The sequence below is a fragment of the Silene latifolia genome, chromosome X, assembly GCF_048544455.1.
Source record: "Silene latifolia isolate original U9 population chromosome X, ASM4854445v1, whole genome shotgun sequence".
NCBI lineage: Eukaryota > Viridiplantae > Streptophyta > Magnoliopsida > Caryophyllales > Caryophyllaceae > Silene > Silene latifolia.
In genome coordinates this window covers 13,246,766-13,261,206 of record NC_133537.1, presented here as the reverse complement: position 1 = coordinate 13,261,206, position 14,441 = coordinate 13,246,766, and the positions used below count along the sequence as shown (strand labels likewise).

The window sequence follows — 14,441 nt, the reverse complement described above, 5'->3', positions numbered from 1 at the left end:
TGTCTTTATTTTAATGTGATGGATTTTAATGTTATGGATTTTAGAACTATTTTGAAAACCGTGTTCGACATGGAAATGTATGATCCTTTTAAACAATGGTTGTATTTTTGATTTTGGTGGCTTTTCTTGCAACCCAAGTCATCCTTTTTATCGTATTTATTTGTTCTAAAAATTCGTCTTTATATGCTTGCACATAGAAACATATGAACATCTACTTAAAGTGATCCAATAGACAATTATAATGATAGGATTCATTATATGTCCACAAGCTTGAAGCTTGTGTATGATCAATTATAAAGTGATGTTGAGTTGATGAACTCTCCTAAAGGAATGTCAATTACCAAGTACACTCATCAATTCTAAAATCTATTAGTCAATCTATGAGATAGTCCTCCTTCTACTTCAAAATCATTATTTGTGTCTCATAAGCCATCTTTGAATATCTAGTGTATTTATTCTAAAGATAGAGTGGAGAAAAATGAAGACACAAAGAATACAAAGAATAATTTGTATGCTTGAGTAAATAAGATCTACGAAAGAAAGAATGATTTGTATACCAAAATAGATAGTATACATGAATAAATGAGATCTATGGTCTTGAGTAGATGAGATGTACATGACAAAGAGACCAAGTGAAGTAATCAAAAGAATATGTTCTTAAGATAACTACACGAGGAGACCAAAAGAAAGTTCTTGAATGAAAATGACTAAAGAAAAGTCTCAACAAGAGATTTTACTAGTTTATGACCTAGATATGAATAGAGTTTCAATATTGATATTTACTTAAGAGCCTAAATGAAACAAAGTTGCATCCTTGAATATAAATGAGATTTATGATTAAAATTTGCAAAGAAAGATATGCCGATGTCTACAAGAGCTAAGTTAATTGTTAACCACGCTAGTGTCATTACTTAACCTCATTATGAAAATGAAATGGTTAAACCTCCTTCCGAAAAGGGTATTTTGAGAAGGACGTGTATTAAATGAGATTTCACTTTTAAATAATGACATTGCTACGCATCATTATAAAAATGAATGAGTTAAAGATTAAAATCTCTTTCCATAAGTTTAAAATTAAAACCTTTTCAAAATAGGTATTTCGAAAAGATATGTTGGAAACATATATGGTTTTATCTTAATAACTTGGCAAAGCAAAATTGATTTCAATTCTTGAAATGTTTCGATTAAGTAGTCAAATACGAAACATGTGGAATTGAGTGAGAGTTTGAAATTATCATGTGAAGACATGAAATTTAGTGGGAGCAATCATCTTGTGAAATTTATAACTCATTTCTCATTGAGAATGACGAGTTAGTACTGTCTTTCACAAAGAAGTATTTGAGTTTTCAATTCTGGATGAAAATGGACTAAGATGAATCCAATCACAACATGGGATGTTGGATAGGCATTGAGATATGCACATCAAATCAACGAGAAATGCAGGTTATTCATATCGATGAAAATAGAATTACCATAAGCAGTCACGGTCATTCATTGAACCTAAGAATGGTTGATTACATGATTAAAAATTACTAATGTTTCCGTCATTAGAATAATCATGCACATGTCCTATAATGAATCATATGCTTAAGAGCATGATGAGTCATTGGTAAGCCATATAAGAATCGTCATGAATTCTCGAGGAGAACTAATGAGCTATTCTAGTGTTTGATAGAGCACTCTGTTATATGACAAGAAGTTGCACATATTGAAGTTTCGAAAACGCGTAAGGGTTTATGAAAATCCTAAGCTAATTAAGCTAAAAGGAGAAATAAGAAGTTTGAAAAGATACTTAGTTATAGTAAGAAGTTACTCAAAACTAGTATTTTCAAATTTGCTAGGACTTATGAGAAGTGCTAGCCTAATCATCTTGACAATTGTTGCAAGATCCTACAAAACATATACCTGGTACATTATGAGTTGGAAGAACACTTGACTAGTGCAAGTTATGTCGTCCACCATAATTCGGTTGTTATGTGATAAACAACAAGAAAATTCTCTCAAAATAAAGAACCTAAACCTAGTTTGAGAAACTAGATATGTACTTGGTAAGATACATGCTATGTAAGACAAACATGAAAATATAGGAAAATGCAATTCAAGAGTTTGAACACATGGACACATGGTGTGTTAAACTCATGTTGCGAATAACTAGTGTTTACACACTTGCAATATACATCACAAGGTGGTAATATGGTATTGACTACCCGAATGTGATGTCCACATTTGTCGTTTGAGTTATTATTATTAACTCACCTTATACTTTGTTACATCCAAACGGGTTGTAGAGACAATTGAACCCCGTTAAAGTGAACACGGATTAGCATTGTATTCGCCCATAGTCACTTACATGAGGCGACGTCTCGAAGTGACTAGAGTGTAATGCGATTGATGGCAAGTTCAAGTGCCATGGAGTCATGTGAGATGACTAGTCGATCACATAGGCAGACTGTTAAGAACACTTTGTCGGGCTAATGAGTAATGACCGCTTATAGAGTTCTGGCAAATTTATATAGCCTGGTCGTGGCGAGAGCTACTATAGTATTCTAATGAGTCAATTCTTTGACTAAAGACTGTTCGCCTAAAGTGGCACAGTTTCAGATTAACTTTGATTTATGTTACTACGACCTTCATAAATGGGGTCAAATGGGCATATTTTGGGTTATGATGGCGAAGGGAATAGTGCGATAGGAATTGTCCACTCCTTGTCAGGGTTAAAACAATATCTCAGGGCCACTCGAGGAGTAATGAACTGGAAATGCGTGACCACGCTCGGAAGGTATCTATGGTAGATAATTCCGGTCAATCAGTTATTCTCCAAATCGAGGAAACCACTCTCGATATGATCACTTGCAAGTACGACCCAAAAGACACCTTGTATTGAGTGGGAGATAGTAATAGGACAAGAGAATTGGTGACGCACACTTGTCGAGGATAAGTGGGAGATTGTTGGAATAAGTGTCCTCCAACAATAATGCGATCACAACTGTCGATCATGATGATCACATGTTTAAATCTCATTTTTAAGAATACATGTGGGATGTAATATTTTACAGTCAACTGGTTCACACATATCGGTAATGATTGGCTGACTAGAGTTTGACATTACTGTCGTGCGACGGTGGTGATCAGTTGATCCCCTTAGGTCATACCTATAGGGAAATACTCTTAATTGATTATTTAATTAATCGTATGCCGATACGAGTTAATTAAATTGGTTAAAATTGACGGATGATTTTGTGAGTAAAGTTAACGTGTCTTATTGTAATTCGATTAAATTAGATACGGTCTAAGTAATCGAATTGTTTTATTACTTAGAATAAATTATTGTTTACGAAACAATTGAAATTGAATGAATAATTTATTATAAATACAAGACGTTGTGATTTATAATTGATAAACCGTTTTGGTACAAGTAACTACGAATTACTAGTCGATTTTGTATATGACATATTTTATGAGTATGTTAATTTTTAATATGTTAAAAAATACATTACAATTTCACATGTCAAGTAACATGTCACATATGTCACAATTGACAAATGACAAAATAAAATGGACCTTCCATTTTATGTTAAGTGTACCGAAAATGGGGAGGGTTAGGGTTTAAAATTGTGTTTATTATTTTAAATGGAAACATAATGATTAAGCCTTATGTCTAGCCATGCAACCCTACAAGCTTTTGTGAAGAGTATCTTTTGCATACATTGGCTCCCTAATAACCCACCCCCAACCGGTTTTTCCACTAGGAAAATGCCAATGGTTTTTCCTATATAATTATTCACTACCTTACCTAATATTTTCTAGTGTTAGAAAATTATTACATTCTCTACAATTTGTGAAAACTTAGAGAAAGAAACCTCACAATATTACTCCCCTTGTCCGAAATTTTCAAGGGCCAATAAATCAATTTTTGTGTCATTTTTAAGTAAGATTAATATTATTACTAGTACATAATAATATTGGTTATTAAGGGTATTCCTTGGGTATATGCTTTTGGGAGAGGTTCTAATTTGAACCGTGTTCATCCATTATTGGAAAGCTCAAGAACTAACAAGAAGGAGATCTTGTTGGTGCCCAAAATCCAAAACACAAATGTAAGAAGTGACGATTTATTCTCTACTTTGTTTTATGTTTGCATGCATAAGATCTTGTATTTATTTTATGACCAAATAAATTAATTCATATATGAATATGTAAACTAATGAGATTATTGAATCCTAACAAGTACCTGCTGCGCCTCTTCGTGAGGCTGCCGCAGTTCCTGCTTCTTTTCTTCTTCCTTCGTCTTTTGTTCGTCTGTTCGTTTTTTTGTTTCGAATTGAATTGTTCTTTGTTTCATCGACACAATAACTTGAGTATGATAATTTTAACATGTAAATAATTCTTAATATTTAATTCATCTTTAACATCCCGACTTAAATCCCAAGTAATCCATATTTGCGGGTTTTCGTCATTAAAATCAATAATTTCGGGTTTTAGAGATTCGATTTACCCATATTGAGTCTCTGGAATTCGTCGTTGATATATTCGCATCTGTTATTTACCGTCACCGTCATTAATCCACCATTAATAACTTGTTTATTCTAATTAATTTGATTACTTTGTTAATTTGTAATTAATAATTTTATAAATCTTGTAATAATTCATCCTAATCGGCTTTATTCATGTTTTATCGTTTTCATGACCTCAATCACATGTAAATAATCTGTTAAACCACTTCTATCCGAGTCAAATAATATAATCAAGCGTTAAAATCACCAATGAATATTAACGATTTGCAATTCCGGCTTCACAGCCAAAACTGAGCTAAGGAACAGACGCAGCAACTGATGCGCCTCTTCCAAGGGACGCAGCTCTGCTGCGCCTGTTCCTGGTTGAGTTCTGTCTCTGAACTCCCGTTTCTGCCTTGACCTAGTTTAATTACAGTTTTTCTCCCCGTGTCCCAAAACCCCACACCCATAACCGTATAACGGCAACCTTCATACTTGACTCAAATGAAGTAACCTTACCCGAAGGCATACGTATATCAGTCGATGGCTTAAGTGGCTTATGTATATTGTGCAAAATCCTCAAACCGATATATTCATCATATATTGTGAGATTTACATCCTCAAAGAATGTTTTTTTTTCCTGATAAAAGATTTGGTATGGGATAATAGTGGGGGTGTTAACGAGCCGAGCCCGAGCTTGGCCTTGCTCGGCTTGTGCTCAAGAACCATAACTCAAGATCGAGCCGATCTCAAGCTTACCCGAGCTTGAAAAAAATGTGCTTGTTATCAAGTTTGCGAGCTTTAATGCGAGCTCGAGCTCAATCGAGCCTATATAATATTGCTAGTTTTTTGCTTTTTTTTTTCTTCCGATATTTTCAATAAGAAGGTTCGAAGGTTATTTGTAAAAATATTTTTGGCAAATCACCGAGACATTTGATATGTGTGATACAAATATATAATCATGGTAAAATATTTTTATAACATATGAGCAATATCTTATATAATCACACAAGTTCGAGCCGCTCGCGAGCTTTTCGAGTGGAGTCAGCGTTTGCTCGGCTTGACTCGTTAAACTCTCGAGCCGAGCTCGCACGAGCCGAGCTTTGACCGAGCCGATCTCGAGTTGCTCGCGAGCTGTCTCGTCTCATTAACACCCATAGATAATAGTTTTAATTTCAAAACTTGTCATTTTAATTTGATAACTAAGTCTTTATTTTTTGGTTTTATGTTTATAGTTTTGAGTTAATTTTTTCATTGTGATATTTTAGTTTAAGGATTAGTATCTTTATTTTGAAAACTTGATGATTTAAGAGTGAGATTAATTTAAAGTATGATTTTTGGCTTTTTAAGGGTAGTTTGCCAATCTAATATCTAAATTTGAAAACTCATAGCCTTGGAATGAATACATGCGGTGGAGCCGCGGAGGGGCTGCAAGGAGGATCGTCATTCATGGGCTAACCAAATGGTCCAGACGAGATTGGCGATGAAGGATTTCGGGCATTGATCAAGCGGTTTAGGCTTAGAGAAGGACGAGAATCATAAGCTGCAACTTTCTTTTCTCTCTGGAAAAATAGAGTAGTTATTTGTGTTTGTTTTGGGCTTTACTTACTGGAGTGGTCTCATGATAAGAGACTGTCCTATATAACAATTTGTGAACTTGTATAATACCTCTTTATAGAGGAATGAAATAACCAAGCATTTCCAAGCAATTGCAATTACAATTACAGTATGAGTTTTTCTAACCTTTACCCACTAGGTATAGGATATAAAACCAAAATAGAAAAGAATTAAGTGTTTTTTTTAAAGAGAAGTAAAGGTGATGGGAAATTGCAATTTCCCATAAAAATAGCATTTAATTCTTTTTTATTTTGGTTTCTTATTCTATACCTAGTGGGCATGGGTTAGAAAAACCTTTCCTCACAAAATTAATTAAATTCGACAAATTAATCAATTATGGACGTTAGTTCTCATATCGATCAAGTAATAATTCTAACTTATTAACTTTATTAACCATGTTACATCAAATTAGCTTTTTGGAGGGCAAATCCCTAATATTACTTTAAATTAACTACTCCCTTTATCTCAGTGATTACTCCCTCCGCTCCAGTGATATATTTACACTTCCTTTATTTTCCGAGGGAAAATAAAAGAAATGTAAATATATCACTGGAACAAACAGAGTAATATACAATTGCTTTATTTTATTTGGGGAAATTAATAAAAAAGTGATACGACCAACTTATACATATAACTATATAAGGTAGAGGTTCGACAAATATCAGTACATCAAGGGTCGCACATGTAACAACTCCAAATGAAGACAACACTTGGAATATCCAAACTCAACCACACAATAAAAAAGTGATACGATCAACTTGCAATATCAATTAGCAAGTGTTACTCCGTACAATCAATTAAATTAGTAAGGGGTTTTTCTAACGTGTGTCATAAGGGTATACATTAAGAAGCAATAAAAAGAAAGATTCTGAGTATATTATGAAATTATCCCGAGAATTTTTTTTTATGGTGTCTTAGTATATACCCTTAGGACACACATTAGAAAAACCGAATAAATAATTAGCACAAATTATTTGACCCACTATATCTTCAATTGGCTTATGTCCTCTTATGAAACAAACATATTTTTTTAAGGGTGTGTTTTGATAGCAAAAGTGGAGGGAAAATGGAGAGAGGGGGAGGAGGGAAGAATAAGGAAGGTAAGGGAAGGGGAGGACAAATGAGATGTGAGTGTTTGAATACAATTTTCTTCCAAATCTTGTCTATTATGTAGAAATTTTGATTTGACTTGGATAAGAGAAAATGAGTCCTTCCAAATCTCTTCCCCTCTATTTCGCTCCACCCTTATTTACTATCTAAATAAGGAATTTTAAATACTCTACTTTCTCTCCCTTTCTTTTCCCTCCAAATCCCTCAATCCAAACACACTCTAAGAGTAAAACGGAGCAAATTACACCATATTAATATGTATATCTTTTAAGTATTCTCCTTTTATTTATCGTATTATAAACAAAAAAATTAGATTATATTCATATTCTATTCTATACTAGTTGTTGAAAACAATGATTAAATTACGATAACAAAATGAAAAAGACAACCCATCATCATAATATTCATAACTAAATAAAACTCTCAAGTTGAATATCATTCTAGTTGCCATTTGTTGAATCCCACCATCTTCTTCATCCACCAAGGTAAAGTCAACAAACACCTCCCATCTCAATTTCCTTCCGTCTCAATTATTTGTTTACGTTTCATTAAAATACGTCTCACCAAGAATATAAAAGGTAAACTAATCACATTTTGTTGCAGATCATACATAACTCAAGCTCAAAGTTGTAACAAGCAAAGAAAAGATAACAATGGCAGGGAGAAGGATAGGAGTTGCCATGGATTTCTCAGAAGGAAGCAAAGCAGCACTAAAATGGGCAATTGATGGATTATTGAAGAAAGAGGATACACTTATTGTTATCCATGTTAAGCATCGTCAAGCATTGGAATCTCGTAACCTTATTTGGGTCGACACCGGTTCTCGTATGTTTTTTCTTTTCTTTACTGATTAGTCGTCTTTTGTTTCGTAAATTTCCAAATAAGACCGTTGTATGATAATTCGACCTTGCCTTCTCGCTTAGGTCTTGGGTTTTTGGGAACACAAATTCTTGTTTAAGGATCTATAGAGAATAACAAAAGGTTTGTCCTAATCGTGCAATTGGAATTATATTTGACCCGTTTATAACTTAAGACTTAAAAGATGGATACTTTTGTTTGAAGAGAAACTTATGATTATTGGTAGGATTTATCAAAGTCTTTTAAGACTGTGTCACATCTGCTTATTTTTTTATTGTTGAGACTTAAGACTCTACTTTTTCATTCCACTTATTTTTCTACAAACTTAAAGAAAAAAACAAAAACAAAAAGATACTTGGGATTTGGGATTCAATCATTGGATGACTCAACTTAAAACTTTGTTAAAATTTTTTAGATTATTGATAGCATTGAGTGAGTCTTGTCTTTAAGACTTACCAAAGTCTTGCCGCCGGCGAGTGACACTTAGTTGTGTAGGATCTACCATTTGCATGTTACAAAACGGATTACCATCCGATGCAATTTGGATCCTCTCTGTTTCCTACCCCTCTCCTTTTCCTTTAAACGGCCAAATTTTGGTACGTGACGATTTGATGGTCAACTGTTGATGGGATGGAGAGAAAAATAATGATCTAATACTCCATCTAATCACGCAATCTCATTTTTCTGGAAGTAAAGATTAATGGCTAAAAAATGTGATAATCATAGGTTGGGTTGACTGATTTTTTTTCGTTTGTTTTAAAAAATGGCAGCTTTGATACCGTTTGCTGAGCTCCACAACGCCGGGGTGATGCATGGCTATGGAGTGGAAATTGATCCTGAGGTCCTTGGCTTACTTGACACAATTGCCAACCAGCTTCAGGTAGTCGACACGCTTGCATGAATTTGTTACATTTTTCTTGTTTTATACATATTCTTATATGAGACGTTCTTAGAGTAATCTACTTTTATCCTGATAATTCCGCAAAACAAACTTCCTGCATGTATACACTATACAGTCTATGACTCTTTTAGCTCGGTATAGATGTAGCGCGGTAGTCTGGTACCTGTATGATCCTCTATAACACCAATCATTTTATTTCTGTACTGTCTGTAGCCTGTATCTCTTCTGTTCTTCTCATTAAGTACTACTCCCTCCATTCAACAATTATCACCCCATTTCTCTAATTTATGTGAGAGGTATTATATTGAAGTGGGGTGATAAAAGTTGAATGGAGGGAGTACTTAGTTAACCGATTGATATTCTTTAATTGGTTGGTTAACAGTAATCTTTAGTCGTTTGACGTGATCCATAGACTGTGAATCTGTGATGAAGCTCAATGAGCTGTAGAGCCTTAGAGCTGAGAGTAGTCTGAGACCCATTTGATTGTTAAATGATAACTGATTTTAGATCGAATCATTTCAGTAGCAATTAATTTCTTAGGTCATTGTTGCTGGTGTGACCGATGCCCTTTTATAATTTCACAAAGTGTCATGATTCGAGAAGTTTTTGATACATTGACCGATTTTCCTTAGGTAACCGTCCTCGGTAAAATTTACTGGGGAGATGCAAGGGAGAAAGTTTGTGAAGCGGTTGGAGCCCATGAACTAGATGCTCTAATAATGGGAAGCAGAGGCCTTAGCTCTATTCAAAGGTAAACATTCAAAAATCTTCTCTTCCTAAAATACAATTTCAAATCGACCTGATTAATTAAATTGATTGGTTTTCGGAATGAATGATCAGGGTGTTGATGGGAAGCGTGACGAGCTATGTGCTAGAGCATGCAGCATGCCCAGTGACAGTGGTTAAGGCTAAAAACCACCATTAACCAACCACGGCTCATACTCGGTGAATGACCAAGGAATGCTCTCAACGTTGTATTCGTTCTCGTGCTAGTGTGTTTGATTTTATGTGAATTTATGTAATATATCTTGTCTGGTTTCCATCAGTCTTTTATCATTTCCGCAGAACAAAAGTAATAATGCCTGCTATTGAATCGCTTCTTTGAACATTTCTGTGTTGTATGTGTGTAAACCATTAATGACATCTTTCGGTTTATTTTCGATTTTGTTCGAAATAATTCCATAACTTGCTAGTAGATTTGGCACCTGAATGATCGGACCTAATTCACCCAACCAATATCCGATCCAACACCTGAACTAAGGATCCGGGGATGACCCTTAACTCGAATTGACAAGAACCGATATGACCGTCCGAATGTTTATTGTTGCAAACTAACCATTATCCCTAAAGAACTTGTTTATATTAGACCCAAAAATGATCCACCCCTCCCAACCCAAATTCTTGCAAACTCGAAAATAACCCAGCCCAAGTTGGCCCAACATGAACCCGATTCAGTTGATTGATTTGCCAGAAAATTTAAATCTACTAGGGGTATTACACAAGAGTAAGTTGATACTAATAATTTAAGGGATTTTTATTTTCGTAAGAATACTAGAGCAATTCCTAACAACCAAGTCGTTGTAGTATAGTGGTAAGTATTCCCGCCTGTCACGCGGGTGACCCGGGTTCGATCCCCGGCAACGGCGTTATTTTTTATACAATTTTTCATATAGGTAACATTTTCTTACAAGTCAGTCTCATTGTTGCTTGCAAGTTTCTCTTCTCTTTAATCACCTAACTTTAAACGTAAAGCCCAAATTTTTGTCTATCTTCAATTTTTTTCAAAACAAATCACAAATTTAGTTAACAATCGAAACGATTTCAATTTTCATAACAAAAATCAGTCGAAAATAATGGCGGGCACAACACCTATCCATATCATGGCCTTAGATGGCATAGTAAATGTGAACTCCTTATTTACCATAGCTCTGTTCTTAGGCATCGTGAATGCGGATACGGACCCTACCAAACCGCATTACACCCTCGTAAACAAGTCCAACGTGACCTCTTCATCATGCTTGGCTCGTACCCAAGAAGCCGAGGCCCTAATTGTATACCACGTGTTCTCGTTTAGCTCTTTTCTGTTTTCTAGCCTCATTGCCTCTGCCATCAAGCAAGTGATAAAATTAACGGCCACAAGTGACGGGTATGAGGGCAGTCGAGGGAGGAATCTCACGGTAGTAAGTGTTAATACCGTGTTGTTGAGGATCGGGATATTGGCTTGTGCTGGTGGTTCTGTATGTGGTTGTGTTTTCTTGATGTTGGCTTTGGTTAATTTGGTTCAAATTAAGCTGGGAATGTTGGTTTGTCACGGTTTTTATACGTTGGCCGCTTGTATCCCTCTTTTGGTGTTAGTCCCCTTGGCTCTCGTTTTTTACGTTTGTATTGTTTTGCACGCGTTTACATCTTGAAGTTCGATAATGTTTAAGTAGTTGGTTTGATCAGTCGATATTTTTCAGTCTGTAAGCAACGCTTTTCTTGTCGTGTACAATCCTCAAAACCCGTCTAAATTAGTATTACTCGTTGTAGCTCTCTTTGAACCGGAAATAACATTGTTTCTTGTAACAAGATCAAAAATTAGTATAATTGGTCTCAGAGCGACAAAGGTTATTCTGTCGAGTACCAAGAGGCGAATCATGAATACCGTCAACTGTTGAGATTCGTGAATTATGAAACTCAGTAGTTGACTTGTAATGTTTGAGGCCAATAATCGAGACTTGTGAAAGAAGATTGAAGGACAAAAGGCGGATATGCTTCGTGTTTATGGTCCCTTGACAGTGAGAAAGACATATTCTTGGAGCTGACATTACTCACTTAACAGCATTTCAGGATGATTTTACATTCTTTGAGCAAATTGGTAATGGAATTCATTCCATACGTTTCCTTTTCTTTTATCGACAAAAAATTCTACGAATGAGGCTTCCTGATACCTTGGGAATGTCAGATTCCATGTAAGATAATTACGACGTCATCATATATGTATTCCTGAATCCTCGCCTTGTAACCATACGTTTTGAATACCTGTTGGATGGCCTCAAATTTTACGAAACAACTGGTTCTGGCTGTAAAGTGTCTAAGGCCCCGTTTAGTTCAGCTTAGCTCCATTACGTTCAATTCAATTCAATTTAATTCAGTTCAGCTAAACATTTCATATATATATAAATAAACGCTTGTTTTCGATACATGACATGGATATATTATACATAGAAGCACATTCCTACAGAAATTTGACAGCATTATGCAGTTAAAAGGAAACGGAATGAAACTACCGGCAACAAAAAGTCGCCATACATAGGAGAAAAACTAGACACTGTGATCTATATCTAGGACGCCATTAGATCGATTGTTCATCCACGGCTTATTCTCCGTTTTAGTTAAGTAGATAGACTGAGGACTAAAACCTTTGTCAACAGTATTTGACAATACATAGTTTCCTGCAAAAAACAGACAGCATTTTTGTTTAATTCATAGAATCAATCCCCTGCTTTTAACTATCTATCAACAGTATTTCGGTGCTTTGCTAACAAATAATAAGAATCTAACTGAATTTTGGTCATAATACCTCAGAAACTAGAGTATCCACTTAAAAGTAGTCGGCCGAATACTAGTAGTAAAGTGATCCTGAAAAAACAGTTCAAAATATAGTTCAAAGGTAATATAAATCCCAAAGGTCAAATGATATGATTCGAGTGAATAGTGAAGAATACTGATATTTTGATACCGACCTTGCCACCAGTTACCCCTTGCAGCTCCACTCGAATCATCTTCACCGTCATCTTTCTTGAACTAAAACATAGGAAACATATATAGCCACTTATGTAAATCATAAAGGCCTTAAAGGGCATTATTGCATTGCATTATGACTAGACTAATTGCATATAGGAGGATCGGAAGGCCTAAAACTCACTTTAGGATACGAGTAGGAGGTTTGATGAGTGGTCGATCTCAAGTAAGTTTCTTGACCACCGTAATAAAGTGAGGAGCTCAAATAACTTGGTTCCGCTCTCTCTTCCTCATAAATGGAGCTCCCATCTTTATTAGTCGCCTGGTTGTCTGACATAAATCTGAGGATATAAGCATATACTGTAGGAGTAATATTCATAATTTTGAGAATACCTTGTATGGTAGGAGTATTCAATTTCTGATTCTCAGACCCAGAAGGCTCTTTCTGCCATGATCCTCTCACCTCAGAGCAAGCATAATTTCGCCCCACTCCCTGAAACGACCGACTAATTAACGTACATGTTTCATCTTGTGTCTCATCCCTATTTACTAAATGAATAGGCGAAACTTCAAATTTTCCCGCCTAAACATATTTTCTAAAATAAAGTTTAGTTATTTTTAGCATATTTTATAAATATTGTGGGCTATAATACACATAATCTTTCAGATTTATAATCCTATTTGTGATATTCATGTCATTTATTATTTTACATTCTACACAAAATTATCTCCAATCTTTTTATAATATAAAAAGATTTTTTTTGTTTAAAGAATCATACTAAAAAAATTCATTGATTTTTATGATAAAAAGTTGCGGTTAAAAATATAATATCAGTAAAATTTTATAAAATAACACCATTAATCTCTCACTAATAAAAAAAACTTTCATTGAAATAATCATTTCACGATTAATACGATTTTGACTTTGATTTTTTAAATCAAAATATAACGATAAGAAACGTAAAATAAAATAAAATAAAATTAAAATTAATTAATTTAAATTTCATAAATATAATACACTAAAAAAGTAAAAACTCTATATATACTGTGCATACATTGCACGAAGCTAAACTAGTTACATTTATTTTCGAACATGTCATCCATATATGCTAGTTTATACTCCGTAGATGATTAAAACAAGCCTTTATGATTAATAAAGATTAACGTATAAGAAAAATGAGGTAATGACACATGAAACGGGTCCAAAAAAAGTGTAACTAATGACAATCAAATACCATATGGTATGTGAGTTCATTTTATATATAAAAACACTCATTTACTAATGGCAATAAATGATTGTTTAACTAATAAAAGAACCGTCTCACACTGTAAGACACTGCTTATTAGTACGAGTATATGTATATACCTTGGAAGGAGGGAAAATGGAAGCGAGAACATCGGATTTAGGAGGTCCAAAAAGCTGAGAAGCAAGTGATGATGAAGAACAACCCTTGTGTTGCTTCTTGTTCTCCATATGTTTTTTCTTACTTAATAAAACTTAAAATAAAAAAGAGTACAACCAACAAAACTAATACGTATAACTGCAAAAACTGTTAACGAAATGATCACAGTATAAGCCAAATTTAAAGAGAAAGAGGAAATACACTACACGTGAAGTTTTTCTTTTCTTTACTTTTTGTAAGTTTAGATAAGCAAGCAATAATACACGTGAAGTTTATAAGTGTTGTGACTTGCAAAAACTGTTTAGTGCAGACTGCAGAGAGAGGGTTGGTTCAAAT

At 34.5% G+C, this 14,441-nt stretch overlaps 2 protein-coding genes and 1 non-coding gene across 3 annotated transcripts; 2 read left to right on the top strand and 1 right to left on the bottom strand.

Annotated features, from left to right (window-relative positions):
* Positions 1–7,501: 7,501 nt before the first annotated feature.
* Positions 7,502–10,139, top strand: LOC141622927 (universal stress protein PHOS34-like). Its single transcript, XM_074438955.1, has 5 exons — positions 7,502–7,705; positions 7,824–8,045; positions 8,849–8,958; positions 9,612–9,730; positions 9,820–10,139. The coding sequence occupies exons 2-5, from the start codon at positions 7,874–7,876 to the stop codon at positions 9,902–9,904; spliced, it is 486 nt and encodes a 161-aa protein (XP_074295056.1). The 5' UTR covers positions 7,502–7,705; positions 7,824–7,873; the 3' UTR covers positions 9,905–10,139.
* A 414-nt stretch (positions 10,140–10,553) lies between these two features.
* TRNAD-GUC (transfer RNA aspartic acid (anticodon GUC)) lies at positions 10,554–10,625 on the top strand. The gene has a single exon. It is a non-coding gene; the product is annotated as a tRNA-Asp (tRNA).
* A 1,487-nt stretch (positions 10,626–12,112) lies between these two features.
* LOC141622926 (uncharacterized) lies at positions 12,113–14,441 on the bottom strand. Its single transcript, XM_074438954.1, has 6 exons — positions 14,069–14,441; positions 13,096–13,195; positions 12,887–13,032; positions 12,705–12,765; positions 12,542–12,600; positions 12,113–12,413 (listed from the first exon to the last, which is right to left on the bottom strand). The coding sequence occupies exons 1-5, from the start codon at positions 14,174–14,176 to the stop codon at positions 12,584–12,586; spliced, it is 432 nt and encodes a 143-aa protein (XP_074295055.1). The 5' UTR covers positions 14,177–14,441; the 3' UTR covers positions 12,113–12,413; positions 12,542–12,583.

What these genes read in the sequence shown, in the direction of transcription:
- LOC141622926 (XM_074438954.1), bottom strand. Translation starts at nt 14,176, where the DNA reads ATGGAGAACAAGAAGCAACACAAGGGTTGTTCTTCATCATCACTTGCT. An exon ending in CCATTTTCCCTCCTTCCAAG is followed by an intron (nt 13,196 to 14,068) that starts GTATATACATAT and finishes CGGTCGTTTCAG; the next exon opens with GGAGTGGGGCGAAATTATGC. An exon ending in CCTCCTACTCGTATCCTAAA is followed by an intron (nt 12,766 to 12,886) that starts GTGAGTTTTAGG and finishes CCTATGTTTTAG; the next exon opens with TTCAAGAAAGATGACGGTGA.
- LOC141622927 (XM_074438955.1), top strand. Translation starts at nt 7,874, where the DNA reads ATGGCAGGGAGAAGGATAGGAGTTGCCATGGATTTCTCAGAAGGAAGC. An exon ending in TTGGGTCGACACCGGTTCTC is followed by an intron (nt 8,046 to 8,848) that starts GTATGTTTTTTC and finishes AAAAAATGGCAG; the next exon opens with CTTTGATACCGTTTGCTGAG. An exon ending in GGCCTTAGCTCTATTCAAAG is followed by an intron (nt 9,731 to 9,819) that starts GTAAACATTCAA and finishes ATGAATGATCAG; the next exon opens with GGTGTTGATGGGAAGCGTGA.